At 41.8% G+C, this 21905-nt stretch overlaps 2 protein-coding genes across 8 annotated transcripts in view; one reads left to right on the top strand and one right to left on the bottom strand.

The window, feature by feature from the left end:
- Window positions 1-4116: 4116 nt before the first annotated feature.
- Window positions 4117-21518, top strand: Prg4 (proteoglycan 4). Of its 6 annotated transcripts, none has more exons than XM_039090463.2 (13): window positions 4117-4502; window positions 5054-5156; window positions 8572-8694; window positions 10103-10222; window positions 12509-12652; window positions 13199-13318; window positions 14477-16924; window positions 17508-17585; window positions 18678-18814; window positions 19076-19232; window positions 19776-19976; window positions 20321-20446; window positions 21131-21343. In XM_039090463.2, the coding sequence occupies exons 2-13, from the start codon at window positions 5081-5083 to the stop codon at window positions 21226-21228; spliced, it is 3828 nt and encodes a 1275-aa protein (XP_038946391.1). In that variant the 5' UTR covers window positions 4117-4502; window positions 5054-5080; the 3' UTR covers window positions 21229-21343. The 6 variants fall into 6 exon arrangements, with proteins under 6 accessions (XP_038946391.1, XP_038946393.1, XP_038946392.1 ...); NM_001105962.4 differs by lacking the exon at window positions 4117-4502 and adding an exon at window positions 4656-4743 and having other exon boundaries at window positions 21131-21518; XM_039090465.2 differs by lacking the exon at window positions 8572-8694 and having other exon boundaries at window positions 4118-4502.
- Tpr (translocated promoter region, nuclear basket protein) overlaps window positions 21277-21905 on the bottom strand; it is a 63186-nt gene continuing 62557 nt past the window's right edge. The window contains exon 51 of one of the 2 annotated variants that reach the window (XM_017598809.3): window positions 21277-21473. In XM_017598809.3, coding sequence (XP_017454298.1) covers window positions 21418-21473 — 56 coding nt within the window. In that variant the 3' untranslated portion in view covers window positions 21277-21417. The remainder of the gene's footprint in view (window positions 21474-21905) is intronic. The other variant, NM_001107185.1, reaches the window with a different exon arrangement.

The following is a 21905-nucleotide window of genomic DNA, read 5'->3' as shown; positions in this document are numbered from 1 at the left end:
TATTCAAATAAAATGGACTTTGCAGAAAAGTAGATAATGGACAACTGAGTGTTTTTTGTTTTTTGTTTTTTTTGGCATGGCCACAGCTGTTCTCTAGTGTCCACCACCCAATGTATAAGAAAGGAGAAAAGGAGGAAACTGGGCAAGTATTTCTTGTTAGGAAACAGACGGAAATTGTGCAAATCATTCCTACTGGTATTTCATCAAGAACACCAACTATGAGGTCACATCTCCTGGAACGGGAAGCTGGGTTGTAGTCCCTAGGCACAGCTAGAAAAGATGAACAGAATTGAGACGACAACCCCAGAACAAATGTAGTAACACCTTTACTGAGCTAATGGTTAGACTTCTGGTCAAATATCCAGGAAAATACACATATGAGTACGTACATGTGCACACACACACATACATACACACATACACGCACCACCACATACACACACCATACTACACACACACACACACACAGACACACAAAAAACATATAACACCATACCAAACATAAACACACACCCTACTACATACACACACAGACACTATGCTACACAAACACCATACTACACACACATAAACACACAAACAAATAACACCACACTACACACACACACATGCATACACCATACTATGCACACATATATACACAAACACATAACACCACAGTACACACACAAACCCACCCCCCCCACACTACTATACACATACACCACACATGCCGCCACACACACACCATACCACACACACGTACATACACACAAATCACACTACACACATGCACACACACATACACACACATACATCCTATTATACACATACACCACACATGCCACCCCCCCACACCACACATACATACATACATACACACAAATAACAACAACAAGAACACACACACACACCATACCACACATACATACATACACACAAATAACAACAACAAGAACACACACACACACACACACACACACACACACACACGCTCCTTCCTAGTGTGTGACGATGCCTTAACAGAAGAGACAGAAGCAGCCCCCAAGTGTAGATGCTATTCTATCTGAGAGGGAAGGAGTTATTTCGCCTCAAGAAGACACTGATGTAGCACACACACAAAATGTGGCAGTGAAGACAAGCTGGCATCTGTAGTTTTCCCCTGGCATGCTGCGGTTTTTCCTGGGCTACTGCTGGAAGAAAGCACATCAAAGAGGTGGAAAAGTGGAGGAAAGCCACGAGGCACAGACAGGCTGGCTACAGACAAGGTGACAGCTAACAGTTCGAATGAAGACATAACAGACTGAATAGAAGGGGCAGCGTGTTCTGAGATAATCTAACCCTCAGAACCCCCTCTGACTGTCCTCAGAGGGTGTCACTGAATTCCCTCCTGTGACTGTAGAAACTGATGCTCAGAAGGGAACCCATGCGGAAAGCAGCCCTTGGAGGAGGGATATGATCCCGTGTCATATATGTTCTGTCCGTTGCTTTTACTTCCCACTTCCCAGCCCTCCACATCAAAACCAATTCTGAGATAACTGTGTTCCAACGAGATGAGATTGAAATAAACTTTAGAAAAATGCTTTTAGCGAGGGATGACATGTCAAAGGGAAATCTTAAAATGCAGTAGGACAATTGCCGTGTAACAAAGACAGCTATCAAAGCTCACAGAACGTAAAAGCAGAGTCCATAGATGAAATGTTTCCCCACTCTGAGGGAAACTTAACTTAGATAGTCTCGTTATCCAAGAAAATTAGCTGAATCGAAGGCAAATGGAGTGAGAGAAATCTAATCTTGGCATTTAATCATTTCTCATTCTTTCTGACACATCTGGAAAATTAAGGTATCAATAACAATACATTAACGGATATGTTTAAAGTAATAGCTTACACTGGTTATGCATATGTATGTGTATGTGTTTTCTTTGTCAGTTCCAGCAGCTCAGAATTTGAACTTAGAAACAAGGACATGGTATCCAGTTATTTTTTTTTTTTTTTGGTTCTTTTTTTTAGGAGCTGGGGACCGAACCCAGGGCCTTGCGCTTCCTAGGTAAGCGCTCTACCACTGAGCTAAATCCCCAGCCCCTGTATCCAGTTAATTTTAAAACATCATTTGCTGGTGACAGATAGCGTAATGGGTAAGAACATTTGCCGTATAAACACAAAGATGCAAGCTGAAATGGCCAATGTCCACGTGAACAGCTGGGCTTCATCGTCTCTAAGCCTGTCACCCGGATTCTACAGGTACCAGAAGCAGAAGAGTCTCCGGGGCTTGCTGACCTCTAGTTAAGCTCAGGTTTAATGAGAGACCTGTCTCAGGGGAATAAAAGACACTGAGCAAAACACATGATGTCTTCCTCTAGCCTTCATGTGAGCGCACAGGCAGGAAGCCCCCCATGTGATTACTCACCAATGTTGAATTCATATGAAGAAGGGAGATTATGAAACAGATAGTTTAAAAGGCCTATACTGAAGCACAATCTAGATCTTACTCTTGTTTCCTTACCAAATACTCTGGTATTTGGTAAGTCTAAGAACCAAGATAGGTTAATTTCATCCAACAAGGTCTTTTATGTACATGATATGAATTTATTAATGATTTAAAGTAGCAAAAACCTTCCTTAACCCCAGCTCCAAAGGAAAAATTTACTGTAAATATACAACAGGAAGTTGAGCCTATAGAACAAGATGTATTCATGTTCTGGAACTCTTTCCCTGTAGCTACTTCAATCATTCACGTCATTTTTGTCTGGAGAACTTTCTTTAGAACATGAGCAGAAATCTACACATCACAGATCTCTATGGGCAGAAGGACCTATCTATAATCTCTGTATCCTAACTCCAAGTCTCCAAGAGAAAGAAACACTGATCCAATGAGGTTCGAATTCCTCCTCTCAGTCTTATCAGCTGCGACTGATTTGCCCAGACCGTCTGTACGGCAGAAGCTAAAGGGAATTAACTGTGGATTCTGAGGTGTTGCCAGAGGGATGAGCAGACAGCCTCTCTCTGTATATATTCATCTGAGAAGTACACATAAGTAAATAAGAAGGATTAAAATATAATACAGTGGTTACCTACTGAAGTGATGCGTTTACTCAAGCACGGGATATTATAGAAAGAGGAGGGGACTCAGATGCAAAGTCATGGGTTCGGATCTTGGTTCTGAGGACAGTCACATTCTTTGTTAGTCATTTTTCTTCTTATTTATAAGATATAGATGATGATATGTCTACTTAAAGGCATTGTGTGATCACTAAATGCAACATCTACTAAATATATTGTAGATGGCAAAATGAAGGCTAGAACAGTTTGCCTCACCAAACATGTCTTGTACACACACACACAATCTTGGTGAAGCACTAGGCCGTATGTTGGCAGTAGACTTCAGATAGATTCTTCAGGAAGTCAATGTCTGCTGGTGTTCAGAGACAAATGGACAGATAATAGCAATATAGTACATTACAGTTGTTGACTGTTATCCTAAATCAGACTTGGATTGACATGAGCAAGTGTTTGGAAGGTCCCAAGACCTAGAAGAGAACAATGTGAACAAGAACATTTCATACAAAAATGGATTAAAACTTCCAGCTGAGCTGAAAGGTTGCTGGTTTACACTTCCTCAGGCAGGGAAACTACACTAGGAACTTAAAAGACCTTTTTTAAACACTGCTGGTTTTAAATAAAAGGACCATGGAAAATGCAGTTTTAATTTTATGTTTTGTTTTTGTTTTTGACACAGAGTCCGACTGTGATGTTCAGTCTGGTCTCCAGTGCCTAGGCTTGTGAGTCTCTTGCCTCAGCCTCCAGAGAGAGTGGATGGGACTACAGGCTGGTGTCCATGTGAAAGCTTTTCAACAGTGTTTTGATGCAAGCTTTTCCATGGTAATGAAGTCTGAACCCCAGTGTGTGGACACCTTACCTTTGGTGAATGGGGAGCACCTTTTTTCTATGTTCTACAGAAATGAGAATTCAAAGAAGGAAGGGAGAGGAGGGGGAGGAGGAGGAAGGGGAGGAGGAAGAGGAGGAGGAAGAAGAGGAGGAAAAGGGGGAGGAAGCAGCAGCTGCATGATCTTACATTATTGCTATAAGTTCTTGATCTTTCTCATCCCATGCTATCATTTAGAGATGGATCTGAAGCACCTTACTGGATTTAACTGCCAAGAAGGAAGACACAGGGCGAGCTTCAGGAGCTTCGAGTTGCTGCTTTGCACGCTACTCAAAGGCTTCCAGAATGGTTTACCATCTCAGAACAATTTGTTCACTTCACTTAGAAATTAGAAATGTGTTTTGGCCAATAAATCTAACTTTATTTTGTAGTAGTCATTTTTCTTAATGGAAGTGTTTTCCAGATGTTGCCTAAGTCTAGTCGTCTGGGCCCCCAGCCAACAAATGAGGAAAGCTTGATTTCATAGGTTGTCACTGTTGATTTTGCCTAACCTTTGGACTAATTGGTTCATCCCAACCCATTTGCACTGCTATATAAGACTTCCAGCACGCTGGGCAAACTCATCTCTCCTTTGACAGGTAAGTGAGTTAATCTGCTTTTTGTAGAGTTAAGCGTGGCTTCATTAAGTGTGCTTGACAAAGAACAGTAGTTAGAAAGTTTTGAAAAGAATCATACTTACATGAGATGCCTGTTGGAAGCCTATTAATTTATACTGAGCTAAGTTGGAAAGTTGGAAAGACAACTCCACCGCTATCACTAAACTCGATTTTATTGAAGCTGCACATTTTTCTCTCCAGGACATGATTTAAGCCTCGCCCTGTGAGTACAGACTACTCTACATGTTCTAAAATAAGCCGGTTTTCTGCTATTATTCCGCGGTATTATAGTGGTTGGTAATTTAATTGAGGTGGCTTGTTTTTTGTTTTTTGTTTTATTTTTTTTTAATTATAGTAAACAGAGCAACGGCTTTCTCAGGAATTCAAGCTGAATGCCCATAGCTTTTGTTCTAAGAACGGAGTGGCTGGTTACTGAATTACATTTTGATCGTTTCTGACTGCTGTGCACAACAGACGCATTATTTAGTGGTGAGATTAAAGGGCAGGTTTCTGGTGCTTTTATTTTATCTCAGGCAAGGGCGTTGCATCCAAGAACAACCATGGGGTGGAAAATACTTCCCATCTGCTTGTCGATGCTGCTTCCTGTTTTCCTGATTCAACAAGTTTCATCTCAAGGTAACTTCAGCATCAAAAACGCCTCTATTCAATCATTGCTGTTAAGCACCCAGTTGGCTTAGGGCAGCAAAAACAATATATTCCTAAGCATATGCATTTCAATTTGCAGCCTCTAAACTTGAAATGCCTGCAGTGCATTTGTGTGTTTTGGAATACTCATCTTTCCCTTTGTGTTGTGAGAGCTTTGAAGGAGTTCCGAGTTTTGAGGAAAAAAAAAATGTCCCTCCTCTGTTCCCTTAGATTTTTGCCTGAATTAAAAAATAAAATACAGACATTTACATAATAAAATTATGCTGGAGATACACGACACCATCAAAAGAAATGAAAAAAATTAATATTTAAATAACAGGTTTTGGTGGTATGTTGACAAATTTTTTAAAATAGAAAATGTTTTATGAGCGTTTTAAGTTAGCATACAAAGTGATTTCATTATGATAGTATCTTTGTATGTATTTTGCCTGTAAAATATGGATTGGCTCACAAGTTAGCATGTCATGTCTGTGGAGGGAGGGGCAGACAGACATATGTTCTCTGTATCATTCTATATTTAGGCATGAGCTACTGAAGCAATCACAAGAGATAAGATTTAACAAGCCACAAGCATTCCTTTGATAGGATAAGGAAATATTTATATGTTGACCCAGGAAGTTTATAAAGAAAAGGTTCACATTTTATAAGCCTATATATATTACTACCATATCTTTAATATTACTAGGCATGTTGACAAATTTAACCGTTTCATCAAATAAATCATTTTAAAGCATTATAAAGTAATAAATCATTACTTTAGCATCCTGTTGACATAGATAGCATCTTATAACGCACATTTATTTCAAATGGAATTTTATTAGCCTGAAGTGCTCTCTCTTCCTTGCAGGGAATACTCACCCTATTCTGGGCTTTAAATATCTGAATGCCATTCTCATATTGCAAAGTGCAGTCCCTCCGAGCCAGTCCTGGGTAAACTGCTATTTAGAGAGCCTGCTGTACACTCAGCCAGCCGTGGTGGAGAGCGCGGACGGTGTGAGGCTTAAGTTACTTAGCATAGCATTGTGTGTCTTTAGTTCACTGTGATGTCTTCCTTTTGGCAAACTCACATGAGAGAAGGAAGATGAATATCCTTAATTATTACAGTGATGTTTTATTTTTAAAATAGATATTTATTTCTGGTAAAATGTCTAAAGTTCTCATAGAATCAGAGCACAGCAGATGACAGCTTGCTTGATCATGGTTTCAGGAGCACGCAGATAAAACAAGGTGGAGAACCACAGAACCCAAACATAAAGGCCAAGTTAGGAATGATGGCCACAGTCCCCTGTCTCAGACCCTTCTTGTGTGGTATAAGATTCTCGACATGGCTGTTTCCTAAGAAATGCTTTCTTTGTGAAACAATGCTTATTTGTTGAAGGTTAATGAAAGTTAATATGACAATCCGTGGGGCTGGGAGATGATGGTTTGGGGGTAAACTGTCCAACACACAAGCAGGAGGACTGGAGTTCAGATCCCCAGCACCCAGTGAAAAGCTAGGTGCAGCAGTACTGTCTGCAGCCCGAGCTCTGGAAGCCACAACAGGCGATCCTGGAGCTTACTGATCAAGCAGACTAACTCCAATGGCAGGCTCCAGAATCAGTGAGACATCCTCGCCCAGGAAAAGGTGGAGCACGAACACAGAGGAAAGCAGACACAGTCCTCTGGCCTCCACATATGCATGTACACATGCATGTAACACACACACACACATACACACACACATGCACACACAGACACACACACATGCATGCACACAGACAGACAGACACACACATGCATGCACACAGACACACACACATGCATGCACACATGCACACATGCACACACACACACACACACACACACACACACACACATGCTTGCTCCCTTGCTCATCTAGTGGTTTAAGAAATAGCAATAAACTTAAGGCTATAACAGACCCACCTATGGAAAATAAGTGGATTGTTCTAGACATTTGCTAAGTGTAAAGGCATAATCTTTTGATGTTGTTTTGTCTGCTTCTCCTGCTCTCTCAACCTCATTCTTTCCCCTTTATATATAATATATGTATTTATATACATACACTATATATGCATTTTTGTATGTATTGTGCACATATGTATGTAAGCAGTCATCCTGAAAGTTATCCTGCTCTCTATTGTGTGTGTATGTATTAAGACTTAAACCTTCCTGCATTCTCTTGAGACTTTTTCAGTGCATTTCAACATCTACCTGTGGACTGGAACATTCCAGAGGTGGAATCCTTTGCTACAGTCCTGTTGTTATCTTTTGGGGAGGGCATTTTGCAGTGTTATCTGCCAAGTGGTGTTTAGAAATATTTCAGGGTAATTATTCCATCCCACCATTATTGTTTGCTTGTCCCAAAACACTAAGTTCATGACCTTTATATCCACACCCAGATTCTATTTCAAGAGGTCTTTCTCAGTCTTCCCGAAAGACAACGCTTAGGTCTGTGCTGGGCACTGGTTCTGGGCTGGCCCAGTTAGCCTGCTATAACTTCATGATTGAGAGTGAGAGGAATTAGTGAAGGATCCTGCTTCAAATTCAGATATGTGAGTTCGAGGTCAAAATGGGCTATTTGTTTAGGATAATTATATAATTGATTATCCTGTGAGGCACTTATGAGAGTAAATGGGATGCACAAATAATGGATACATATTAGTCGATATCTACTAATTGATAATAGTCGATATGTATATCTATATGCATATACATATATCTATATGCATAATCACACAAATATACACATTCAGTAACTTATTGTGTCATTGGAGAACTTATTAAAATTTATCTTATCTTTTTTTTTCCCAAGACAGGGTTTCTCTGTGTAGCTCTGACTATTCTGGAATTTGATCTATAGATCAGATTGGCCCCAAAGTCACAGAGATCCGTAACCTCTGCCTGCCGAGTGCTAGCATTAAAGGCATGTGATAGCATTAAAGGCATGTGCTACCATGGCTGGCCTGTGCCATTGTTTTTACCTTAGCTAGGGCTAGCCATACATTTTAGAAACATTTTCGTAAGTCTTGGAGAGAACATATGACTCAGTACCTGGCATACTGTGGTACAAAATATGGCCACTAGTGATCACGAGAGCGATCTCCACAGCTATAACTGCCGCTCTTCCCTCAGAGTTACCACTCTGCACGCAAGCACTACTTAGCTTGACTTTCAAAGGTGTCTCCCAGCTCAGTGGAGACTAAAACGGCATCACTAAGGCCACATAAAGGCTCGCCCAAACACCAGCTATGTCCGCCACTGTGCACTGTCCCCAGCACTGCCCAGTGGGTAAAGCTCCCCTTCTCTGGTGGCTTTGTCCTCCTTACTAGGTGTCTCCTGTTCTCAATGGTTTGGTTGTCTTTACCCTAGTATTGTATGGTTTTAGATATATCAAGTTGTGCAGGGAGATGTGGGGAAGGGTATTCTAGAGACGCCACCTGCAACTGTGATTATAACTGCCAACACTACATGGAGTGCTGTCCTGATTTCAAGAGAGTCTGCACTACAGGTATGTTCCAAGAGCTGGGCGTGGTCTGTCGAGCCCGCTGTCCTGAGCCTGCTTTTGTACCTCTTTGCAGCTCTGTTCTTCCTCCCTCCGGCCTCCTCTGTTTAAGTGCCTTTCCTTTCCTTGCATAAATGTTGAAGTTCACTGTACATACCTACGGATGGTTTCAAGGCTTCTGATTACTGGGGTAGTGAATGGAAGCCTGGGCATTTGTCATTTGCACATATGTGTTGACTGCATTGGAAATGTCTGAAGTAAAGATGTAGTACTGTGACTAGGTAGGTATCAAGTAAAAAGGAAGGTGTACTTCTCCATTGAATGTTGAGTTTTGGTTGCTTAGAGATGAGCCTTTCAAAAGGTTTCATCAAAAGGATCAATAAGCATAGAACTTTGACGTACGCTATTTAAACTTTTGGTAGTAAATGTGTTTCTAAATTACCTAAAGAGAATATTTTAAAGATCAAGAGAATACCAGGCCTAAATGATTAATTTCAAAGCCCCAAAGTTCTATATTATGAGTGGTATTACTATTGAACAAAATCTAAGCCATTTCTTGTAATAGATTCAGACAAGTATACTATTCAATGTATAAAAGCTATAACTAAAATCTGCAAAAGTTCTATTTGCATTATAATTTGCATATGGAGATGGTAACCCTAGTGTGGTACAGTGTATATGTTGGGGGGTTCAGGCAGGCTTTGGGAACCATCACGCTCCTCACCAAGGTTCTTTCTGTAACAAGCAGGCCTCGCATCACCACAGTTCACACCATGGGATTAACTGCAATCTTTCAATCTTTTTCTATGCCAAAGTTATCGTTTTTTAAGAGTCTCTGCATTGTTAAGTGATTTTTGACCTGAGTACTGGTCTGCTCAACTAGTTTCTTGGGATATGTTGTTTTAAGATATGAAGATTCAATTAGCACAAATTTATTACAAAGAAATGGATCAGAGGTGTAGATAAAGGTATAGATAAATGGTATAGATAAAATGGGGAGAATAAAGGACCTCGGGGCGGTTTGCCATACAACTATCTTCTAGTTTCCTATAGTGTCTACACATGTATGAGACTCAGGCAGCCCCGGGCTCAAACTTCTTCCCTGACTTAGGCTGTCTCTATTTGGACATCATCCTTTATAAGTTTTTTTTTTTTTTCGGAGCTGGGGACCGAACCCAGGGCCTTGCGCTTGCTAGGCAAGTGCTCTACCACTGAGCTAAATCCCCAACCCCGGACATCATCCTTTAAAGTTAGTCTTTCGCAGTTGATGATGTGTGTGCTCCAAATTCCAAATAGGAGACTTAGAAGTGCCCCAGCCTTGGGACTCTGTCATCTGTCAGATGAGAAGTGCTACAAGATCTGTAAGCATTGCTTTGTGACTAAGAATCCACGATATCTGTTTTGCCCCGGGCAGAGCTCTCCTGCAAAGGACGCTGCTTCGAGTCCTTCGCACGAGGGAGGGAGTGTGACTGTGACTCCCAGTGTAAACAGTATGGCAAATGCTGTGCAGACTACAACAGCTTCTGCGAAGAAGGTAAGAACCAGGACACGGAGGCGGCGCTGCTCAGTGTAGCCAGTCCAGTCCATGCCTTGGCTCCACAGACGGCTAACACACACCTGAGTTCTTGATTTTACTAATGGACAAGCAGCTTTGTAATACTTTTGTTTCACAAAGACCAATTAAAGAAAACATCTTCCGACAGGAGCCTCACAAAGGCTCTAGAAGCACCAAGACCTCTGGTTCACTAGCATGGGGCACATGGGCTGGGTGTACATCCTTTTATCTCCAAGGTGACCCCTTTACAGTAGAAAGCTTGTCCCCACATAATGGGACTGACTTCCCCAAATCAGCTGTCCTTAGAGCTCTGTGCTTTGAGCTTTAATGTATGAGTATATATTTAAAGGCTTCTAGCATCTTCCTATAAACTAGTCACAAGCTTTGCAGGTGATGCTGCTAAAAAGTTGGCACCTGAGTTAATTAGTCATATGCTCCTTCCTGTCCCTCCTGTCCCTTCAGCAGTCTCTACACAAAGCTGGTGAATGACCAAGTCAATCAAAGGGACAGGGGCCATCTTATTTAAACCATCGCTGGCCATTAAACCTTGAAAAAAATACTCTCACAGTATAACTCCCCTCTCCCTGCTTTTTTTTTTTTTAAATAAAGGGATAGAATGCCTTCTTCTCCAGTGTTTGTTCTTAACCATTCTTTGTCAAAATATGAGTATCCGTGGAGGCAAAACTGAGGTAGTAAGATTGCTTGCATAATTTGACCATTTTTTTTTTTTAAGTTAGGTTGTGCCTCCTAGATTTTTTTTATTTTTAGAACAGTGGAAACTTAATCAGCGGAGTTGAGGGCGGTTTCCTAGCTGCTCAATATTTTAGCAGGAAGTAATCTAAAAATACTAGAGACAACACCCTTATTTCAAAACTCCAGAGTGCAGCGCTCCTGCAGCTTTCAGAAGGCACCATGATGGGGATTTATATTTCCTCACTCCCTTGACAATTATTTTGGCCATGAGACAAGTCAAAAGCAAACCAAACCAAACAACACCCTACCTCCCAAATATCCGAAGAAGTTATTCTGGCAGAGGATGGGTCGGGAAGAAGATTGGGTGACGCCGCACAGAGAGACCGTCACCCTAAATACTCCCGGTACCCTGTGCTTCTGAAGTATAACCGAGCTGAGGTAGGACTTGGGGGAACCGAGGCCGTGTAAGTCAGCTTCATTCAGACTTCATGAAGATAGTCAGGGTCCCGAGTGGAAATGAAAGAATTCTCCAGAGCTTCAGAACTTCATTTAAACTAGCTAAGTTACTGCTAAGTTGTTTCAGGGCTGCTGCAGGTTCTCGTTATTGGGATCTATCTAAAAATCACAACGCTTCGAGAACTGGCAGGAGTCAGAGCAATCCAATCGCTTCCCAGCGTGGGTACAGAGAGAAGCCTAAAAGGTTATCTGTTTTGGCCACAGTCATGAACTAGTACCCGGCAGAGCTGTTACTCAACTTGGCGTTTTGTGAAGGGGGAGGAGAAAGAGGGCGAGGTACAGTGTCCAGTTCCTGGAAACAGGAAGGCTTCTGAAGGGAAGGCGGGGCATCAGGGTGTATCTATGTACCGACCGTCCGTATCCGTTCCTCTTTCCCATCTCCACTGCTGTTTTCTTCTCTTTCAAGTCCCTCTCCTTTTTTCTGATTCCAAGGGCTGCCCCAGGCTTCCTCTTAGAAGCTGAGGAGTTGGGGAGGGGGAAAGGAGGGAGAAATAAAAGGCAAAGAAGACTGAGGTCAAACCACTAGTATGTGTTAACTTGGGTAACACATCTGTGGAAAAGCATAATGTCTGGGAGTGTGAAATCTTCAAAACATGCCCACATACCTTTTATAATAACCAAGGCAAACTGCAGCATTGTTTTTGTAATTGTGGCACAGTGGCAAGATAGATGAAGCTCACAGAATTACAGCTTGTTTCCGGTGGGCATTCCTCTTTAGAAATGTTGGATACCCATCTCACTTAAAGCCGGGAAAATGTTCAATAGTTTGGCCTCTATTCCAAGGTCAAAGAGGTAGACACCCAGAAGCCTACAACTAGCATTTAGAGTGTTGACCTTGTAGGACTCTTTTCTATCGTAATTTTCCAGTTTGAGAATCACTAGTTTAGAGCAATGTGTCCCCAGAATTATTGGATACTTGCGTTGGGCTACAGCTGCTCTATATGAACATTTATCAGTATGGCCTCTTGATTGAAGCCACATGAATCCATCCTTTTCAGTTAGCACTGCTGATGACTCTAAACTGGATGCTAATCAGTCTGTCTTGCTTGGCCTCAGTGCATAATCCCACATCACCACCTCCAAAGACTGCACCCCCGCCTCCAGGAGCGTCTCGCACCATCAAATCAACCACCAAACGTTCACCCAAATCACCAAAAAAGAAGACTAAGAAAGTTGTAGAGTCTGAGGAAATAACAGAAGGTAGGAAGATGACAGCCATCACTACAGGAGATTTCATAACTGAAATAACCTGTAGGTGGACTATTCGTAAGAATATCCTCAAAGAGTCATCTTTTGAGTCATGAAGCCCTCCTCATATTTTTTTGTTTACTTGCTTTAAGTTAAAAAATCTAAGCCAAAATAGAATCCCTTGGGATATTTATAGCCCTTATTTATCAAACCCAGCATGGAACTTCTTCTCAGAAGAGGCAAATCTCATTGAAAAAATGAAAACTTAGTTTTTTTTTTCCCTCTGTTTTTCACAGAATTAGATTGTGTAAACTTTAGCAGGTGTTGCAAAGTCAGGAGAAAGTTCTGCTGTTAGCATGTGATGAATTAAGATGCCTTGCTCTTAGCTGACAGCTTTACAAAGCAAGGAGTTGCGTTACCCATAAAGTGACAGCATGCTCCAATGCTCGAAGACCAGCTTTCAGCATTCCTTGTTGTATGTGGACCAGCAGTTCTTTTTTTGCTTTGTTTTGCTCTAAATCACAGTTGGTGTGATCAAACTTTTTATTTGATTTATAGAACATTCTGTTTCTGAAAATCAAGAGTCCTCCTCCTCCTCCTCTTCCTCCTCTTCAACTATTCGGAAAATCAAGTCTTCCAAAAATTCAGCTAATAGAGAATTACAGAAGAACCCAAAAGGTTTGAGCATTGATAAAGATCAAAGACTCTATCAATGCCATGTTAACAAGAATTTTTCAAAAAGTAATGTGTGTTCACGGAACAACTTGAGATTTCAATATTTGGGGAGTCTGTAACTATGGAAACACTCAGGTTAAAAAGTGCCCAAAAGACCTTACAGAGAATCAGTCAGTGGTAAGCAGCCAAGTAACTCTTCGCAGCAAGGGAGTCGAGGATGCTGTAACTGTAGAAACACAGGGCAGTACTGGCGAGCTTATGATAGTCCTGCTGCCATTCCTGTCTATCTGATCACTGTCTCCTTCTCTTCCCTCTCTGCCCACAGCTTTTGCTTTTCCTTCTATGATTTTATTTAACATAAACTTATACAGTGCCTTCCCAACATTAATCTTTGACAGTCTCTTAAGCCTCCAGACAAAGGAAAGATTATCATTCCTGTTACTTTGCTCTTTATTATTTTCCTATTTTAAAATCATATCTGTTGCACTTCTCTCTGCAAGTTAAAGAATACGCTATTTTTTTTCCTGAAAAGAGATTCTGTATGATCTGTTATTTGTATTTCCTGAAATTCTAAAACATATTATTGCTCTAGTAAGTACTAGAATTTTGAGGAACATTTCCCTTGAGATAGTAGTTTCTCTGAAATATTCTTCAGTCTACTAGCCAAACAGTCAAACTTCAAGTCACTGCAAGAATCCTGCTTTTGATGGAATTGCAATACAAATTTGCTAAACAGAATTTCTATCAGTGAAAGGCACTTTGAGTTTACCTTAAAGGGTAGTTTTTAGGGGATTTTAAATAGAATCTACTGCCTTGACATTCTGATTGCCTATGTCCTGAGAACTATTGAGTTTAACCACGTGGTTGAAAAGGAGCAACTCATAGCCCTATAGATTGCAACTAGGTTCAGCAGAAACTAGTCAGTTGCAAAGACTCGAAGCAAGTCCTCAGTAGAAGCCTTTGTAGGAGTTAGTGTAAGGAAGCTGTCAGAGGTCGGAGTTATGTTTCTAGGAAAGGGGGACAACACTGATTATAGAACGGGGGTGGGTGGCATGTGTGGACCAAGTGAGAGGAAAAGATAGACAGACATTCATGTCACTGACCACATTGATGACTTCAAGCTGACACTTCAAAATAACAAGATTTTATTTTTTTCTCTAGTAAAAGATAACAAGAAAAACACCCCGAAAAAGAAACCTAATCCAGAACCACCAGTCGTGGATGAAGCTGGAAGTGGTCTGGACAATGGTGAGCCCAAGCTTACCCCACCTCCTGACCCTCCTACTCCACACAACAAAGTCACCGCATCTCCCAAGACTACAGCGGCAAAACCAGTAACTCCTAAACCCAGTCTTGCACCTAATTCTGAGACTTCCAAAGAGGCATCTTCAACTTCCAATAAAGAGACAACAGTTGAAACAAAGGAGACCACTGAAACAAATAAACAGTCTTCCGCCAGTAAAAAAGAGAAGACTACTTCAGCTAAAGAGACACGGAGTGCAGAGAACACATCTGCTAAAGACGTTGAACCCACATCTACAACTCCCAAGAACTCAGCTCCCACTACCACCAAGAAGCCTGTAACTACAACCAAGGAACCTGTTCCTACCACTACCAAGGGGCCTGAACCCACCTCCAAGGAGCCAGCTCCCACCACCCCTAAGGAGCCTGAACTCACCATTCCCAAAGAACCAGCTCCCACCACCAAGAAGCCAGCTCCCACCACCCCCAAGGAGCCAGCTCCCACCACCCCCAAGGAGCCTGAACCCACCACCCCTAAGGAGTCAGCTCCCACCACCCCTAAGGAGCCAGCTCCCACCACCCCTAAGGAGCCAGCTCCTACCACCCCCAAGGAGCCAGCTCCCACCACCCCTAAGGAGCCAGCTCCCACCACCCCCAAGGAGCCAGCTCCCACCACCAAGAAGCCTGAACCCACCACACCTAAGGAGCCAGCTCCCACCACCCCCAAGGAGCCAGCTCCCACCACCCCCAAGGAGCCAGCTCCCAATACCCCTAAGGAGCCAGCTCCCACCACCCCCAAGGAGCCAGCTCCCACCACCCCTAAGGAGCCTGAATCCACCACCCCCAAGGAACCAGCTCCCACCACCCCCAAGGAGCCAGCTCCCACCACCCCCAAGGAGCCAGCTCCCACCACCCCTAAGGAGCCTGCTCCCACTACCCCTAAGGAGCCAGCTCCCACCACCCCCAAGGAGCCTGCTCCTACTACCCCTAAGGAGCCAGCTCCCACCACCCCTAAGGAGCCAGCTCCCACCACCCCCAAGGAGCCAGTTCCCACCACCCCCAAGGAGCCAGCTTCCACTACCCCCAAGGAGCCAGCTCCCACTACCCCCAAGGAGCCAGCTCCCACTACCCCCAAGGAGCCAGCTCCCACCACCCCCAAGGAGCCTGCTCCCACTACCCCTAAGGAGCCAGCTCCCACCACCCCCAAGGAGCCAGCTCTTACTACCCCTAAGGAGCCAGCTCCCACCCCCAAAGAGCCTGAACCCACCACCCCTAAGGAGCCAGCTCCCACCACCCCTAAGGAGCCAGCTCCCACCACCCCTAAGGAGCCAGCTCCCACCACCAAGAAGCCTGAACTCACCATCCCCAAGGAGCCAGTTCCTACCACCCCCAAAGAACCAGCTCCTACCACTCCCAAAGAGCCTGCACCCACCACCACCAAGAAGCCTGAACTCAGCACCCCTAAGGAGCCCACATCTACTAACCCCAAGGAACCTGAACCCACCCTCCCCAAGGAGCCTGAACTCACCCTCCCCGAGGAGCCTGAACCCAGCAACCCCGAGACATCCGATGAATTAATAGCTGAGCTTGCTGAGGCACCCACACCAAAGGCTCTTGAAAATAATCCCAAGGAACCCACTGTACCAACTGAGACTCCTGAGGTAAGCAAGCCTGAAATGACAACTGCTAAAGAGAAGACAACAGAAAAAGACACAACCCAAACTACAACAACAGTAACCCCTAAGACAACAACAGAGACAACAATCATACCGGAAGAGACTACTGAACCAAGAGCAAGTACCACCACTCGAATAACGTCTACAGCTCAAGATACCACATCACCCCAAATGACTACTCTGAAAGCTACAACTCTTGCAGCCAAAGTAACTGCTCCAACAGAAGAGATTCAGAGCAAACCAGAAGAAACAACTTTAACAACTCCTGCATTGGAAGGTTCTGATGCTTCTAAGACAACCCTAAAACCTCAGAAACCAACCAAAGCGCCCAAGAAGCCCGCCTCTACCAAAAAGCCAACCAAAGCGCCCAAGAAGCCCACCTCTACCAAAAAGCCAAAGACACCAAAAGGGAGAAAACCAAAAACCACACCATCTCCTCTTAAGACTTCAACAATGTCTGAACAGAATACCACTCCTCTAGAAGTCATGCTGCCAACCACCACCGTCCCTAAACAAACTCCAAACTCTGAAACAGCTGAAGTGAATCCAGCTCATGAAGATGCAGATGGAGGTGAAGGAGAAAAACCTCTGATTCCCAGGCCCCCTGTGCTATCCCCCACTGCTGTTCCAGGAACCGATCTCTTGGTTGAGAGACTCAATCCAGGCATTAACATCCATCCCATGTTTTCAGGTGAGAGTCAGTTACGTTCCTGTTCTAGTATCTCTACTGAGATTCATTATCGCTAACTCGTGAACTTACTAAGCTTGATTATAGCTTCCTTACAGGTATGTAGATTAAGAGTAATCGTAGAATACTGACTATCTAGGAGACTGAGTAGTAATTAGCATCAGAAATTTACTGTTGGCTAACTCCAGACATGCCTGTTGGGAGCAGAAATGGGGTAGAGAATGTCAAGGTAATTTAGGTAGGACTTTATCCTTTAGAGAGTAAAATGCAAAGAGAATTTCCTTTTCTCAGTGACTGAAGACATCAGTGTCTAATACCTTATATACATGAAGATCATATAACCTGGCTTCTTCCAGTTCACTATAATTTCTATGTAACATTCCTGAGTGGTATTATGTTAGGTAAGCGAAACTATTTAACTAAGGACTCATTTCCTTTTCTCCTTACTAGATCTTAAAAGGGTAGCCAGGAAACTGAATTCTACAAGGATCTGAAAAGAACAAATTGCTTTTCTCCTTCTGTTCTATATTAAGTCTTTCGTTGATTTCTTCCTCCTGTTTTATATCCATTTTTTGGTTGATTTTAGATGAGACCAATATATGCAATGGTAAGCCAGTGGATGGACTGACCACTCTGCGCAACGGGACGTTAGTTGCATTTCGAGGTGAGTTATGACTATATAAACCTGCTTCTCCTTGCCTTGTGTTGGCATTTCCTGAGAACAAAGTCAGAAGGTACTAACTGAACTGTGTGATCCTACAGTGAATGAGAGCTTGATTTGTTATCTCTTAAGGTTTCCTTGTGCATGTGTGTATGGCCTGTGTGTGAGTGTGTGCATGTGTGTTGATAGGATTTCAAAGTTTCAATTTCAAGTTAAATTTGATTTCAAAGTTCAATTTCAAGTATTAGAGATTTGCATTCCCTGACCAATTTTCTTAGAAAATTATCCCTCCACTGTGAGGTAAGAAAAGTTGCTGTACTTTTTTTGATTCAGAGTTCCAGAGTATTAAGTAAATTTCCCAGGGACTTAGTTATTTTAGTCTTCTTAGAACATATATTCAAAATGAACAACAAAAAATTATACACAGTAAAGGTTCAATAGATTGTACTAGTCATTAAGTTATAACTACAATTTTATGTAGCAAAAACACTGAAACCCAGAGAGCTCTAAGTCACAAAGGCAAAAAGATCTTTTTAGGAAAGGTGGGAAATGAACTGACTCAAGGGGACAGCGGAGTGACTGTCAAGTCTGGTGGCCTGTATTGACCTTTGATACCTACACCACAGCAGGAGAAACTGACTCCCACTGAGACCTACACTTAGGGAGGAGAGAACCAACTCCCACAAGCTGTCCCATGACCCTGCAAACCCAGATACGAATAAATAAAAAAAAATCAAATTAAAATCAAGGTGGGTGTGGTAGCACTCCCTTAATCCCACCACCCAGGAGGTGGAGGTAGGTGGATCCGAGTTCAAGGCTGGCCTGGTATACGGATGGTCTCAAAACCTCAAAAGTTCAATTAAAAAAATTAAAACTAGAAACTAAACTATCTCAAAATATCTCTTGCTATCTTCTGAATCTAAGAAATATCTTAGGAATACACAATTTTCTCTTTTTCACCTGGCTCCACATCCAGGCATTTCTTTACACATTGACTCCATTTTTTTTTATAACCCTTACGTTTGTTTTCCTTCTCTGTGGGGACATAGATACTAGTATTCAGACTGCAGACTGACAAGCCTCTTTAATTTCTAGGTCATTATTTCTGGATGCTGAACCCATTCAGACCACCATCTCCACCACGCAGAATCACTGAAGTCTGGGGTATTCCCTCTCCCATTGACACGGTTTTTACTAGATGTAACTGTGAAGGAAAAACTTTCTTCTTTAAGGTAACACAAATACTGTTTAGGAAAAAAAAAACAAACAAAAAATCAAAAACCCACGCACTTGCACTCATCATAGCATCATCTAAACCTTCAACTCAGAAATGACAGCTTGTTCTCCTGAAAAATGACAGTTTGATACTATTTATGATCTGCTTATTCAAATTCAACCAACTTATTTTGTTCTCCCTACATTTAAATATGAGAATGAATTCCAGAAACATGCTTACAAAAACTTTAACATCATTTTCTCCTTTAAACAACCAGGATTCTCAGTACTGGCGCTTTACCAACGATGTAATGGATGCTGGGTATCCTAAACTAATTGTCAAAGGCTTTGGAGGACTAACAGGGAAGATAGTGGCTGCTCTTTCAATAGCCAAGTACAAGGACAGACCTGAATCTGTGTACTTCTTCAAGAGAGGTATGTATTACACGATTGTCAATGTGACACTATTTTTTAAGTCTTTTAAAAAAGCTATTTATTTATGAGTACACTGTAGCTGTCTTCACCCACACCAGAAGAGGGCATCAGATCCCACTACAGATGGTTGTGAGCCACCATGTGGTTGCTGGGAATTGAACCACTGAGCCATCTCTCCAGCCCCACTCCGCACTGCCCCTTTTTAATTGCTAGGTTTACTATCAAAAAGGTATTCTTAATGGCAAGAATTGAATAGCTTTAATGACTAAATATCGCACACCATATGAAATATTTAGATCTCCTGCAATGTGAACCATAAAACATCTGGACTTTCAGATCACGAACATAAAGAATGCAGTTTGTTGGGTTTATTTGTTTCAACACATATTTCAGGTCTTAGTTATTACTATATTTCAAGGACAGCATTAACAATAGTCATTATTAAACATATATTTGTGAACAACCAAAGATAAACAATTGAAGGCAATTGTGGTGCATTCCTTTCCAGGGGGATTAACGTGGGCCTTTTCTCCTGTGTAACAGGTGGCAACATCCAGCAGTACACTTACAAACAGGAGCCCGTGAGGAAGTGCACAGGGAGGCAGCCTGCCATCAACTACTCAGTGTATGGGCAGGCAGCACAGGTCAGGAGGCGCCGCTTTGAGCGTGCTGTTGGACCTTTCCAGACACACACCTTCAGGATCCATTACTCGGTGCCCATCAAAGCCTCTTATCAAGACAAAGGTAATTTTCCCCATGTCAAGAATGCGATCACGAAGATTAATAATTTCTTACGAAGTCACCCTTATTAAATGTAAATATCGGCCATAAAAGTACTAACACTTTACTCTTATTGAGGTAAAACAAATCCACTGGCCTTACTGAGTAATAAACAAGATCAATTCTTTGTTGGTAAAGAAAGCAGATTATTCAAGCCTGCTAATTATAGCAGACAACAAGCACAATACACAAACCTGTATCCCTCAGGACAGCCCTAAAAGTGAGGTGTGAGTTCTTGGCAGAGAACAAACTCAAAACCTAGGTTTGTGTAGCTCTAAGGTTGTAAACTCAAACCTTTCTGCCCGCAGGCTTCCTCCACAATGAAGTCAAAGTGAGCACACTGTGGAGAGGGTTCCCAAATGTCGTTACTTCCGCGATAACACTGCCCAACATTAGAAAACCTGACGGCTATGATTACTACGCCTTTTCCAAAGGTAAGTTAATTAATTGGACAGTTTTGTGAACTTCAAGTTGATCATACCTGAGGGAGCACAGATGTAATTTAAGTGCAAACAGCAGTTGTAAAATAATGACTGCAAGTAAGAAACCCAACTTCAGTGCTTACTCACTGAAGGGAGAGACCGCTGCACTGACTTTATTTAACTGGAGGGAGTGCAGACCAGTTCTACTGCATCGTTAGGACATCAGAGGAAACTGTATGGAGAGACAGTATTTGCTGCTATCCCAGGTGACTCTAAAGATGGCAAGTATTATTACAGTCTACAAGGTGTTCGTGACGTTCACAGAACCCAGTTTTATTAAGTAAAGTTTACTGCCCAGGATACTTAACTTTGGAAAGACCAGTTATCTAAATTATTCTGCCCATGATTCATTCTATAATAGGAATTCCTAAAAATATTTTAAAAATGGTTAAAGCCAAAATGAATCATCTTTTAAATTAACTATTTTTTAAAAAATACTTATTTCAAAAAGTTGAACCTAATATTACCTGAAGGATGCTGAAAGATTATTCACTCCATCACTCAAATCAATTTTTGTCAGAAAATTAATGAAATCCATTTTTGATATTGAAATACTGACTTTGAATACAGTACTCAATATAAACTTCAATGTTTTACTTTCTTTTTAATGACAAGGACGTTTTCTTTTCTGTTTAGATCAATACTATAACATCGATGTGCCTACTAGAACAGCAAGAGCAATCACCACGCGCTCAGGGCAGACCCTCTCCAGAGTCTGGTACAACTGTCCTTAACCTGACTGGCAAAGAAGAATGAAATGAAATGAAGAAAACAGTGATACCTTTTGACATTGAAATACATTTTATTAATAAAGAATGTTGAAATGAGCATACCTATTTAAATACAAAACACTTCTCAACTTGACAATTATATTAAAACAGATTCGCCAATCTTATTCACAAGTGTCACAGTTCATAGATCCCTTAATTAATATTCCCTCTATTTATTCCTCCTCTTCCTCCCATTGCATGGCTTATACCTGTAGAAGGAAATAATAAAATTCATGTTCAGAAGAAATATCTAAGATATGGCTATAAAAAGATATTCTCCATGTTGACTGATAATTATTGTAAATGCGATACTACATTTACGATGTTAATACAATCTAATGAGTTATTTTGGAGAATGTGAAAATACTAAAATCTTCTATTTCTTTACTATCTAGAACAGTCACAAAACTTTTATTGCAGGGGAAAATATACCTAACACCGTAAGAATACAGGGAGAGTTACTATGCATACACAGCATGCGAACACTTGATTTTCCAGGTTTTTTTTTTAATCTAAGGAAATAAATACCAATTTAAAGAACACATTCATTTTCTAACTATGAAAAACTGTCTAAAAGAAGCTTTCTAGTTAAGTATCACACGATCAACACGTAATTATAAATCAACACTTAGATTTACCTT

The sequence above is a fragment of the Rattus norvegicus genome, chromosome 13 (genome assembly GCF_036323735.1).
Source record: "Rattus norvegicus strain BN/NHsdMcwi chromosome 13, GRCr8, whole genome shotgun sequence".
Taxonomy (NCBI): Eukaryota; Metazoa; Chordata; class Mammalia; order Rodentia; family Muridae; genus Rattus; species Rattus norvegicus.
This window is presented reverse-complemented; position numbering and strand designations above follow the sequence as displayed.

Bases quoted from the DNA above. Each gene is read 5' to 3' on its own strand.
- Prg4 (NM_001105962.4), top strand. From the start codon at position 5,081: ATGGGGTGGAAAATACTTCCCATCTGCTTGTCGATGCTGCTTCCTGTT. The intron at 18,815-19,075 runs GTAACACAAATA...TTAAACAACCAG, and splicing joins GAAAAACTTTCTTCTTTAAG to GATTCTCAGTACTGGCGCTT. The intron at 19,233-19,775 runs GTATGTATTACA...CCTGTGTAACAG, and splicing joins TGTGTACTTCTTCAAGAGAG to GTGGCAACATCCAGCAGTAC.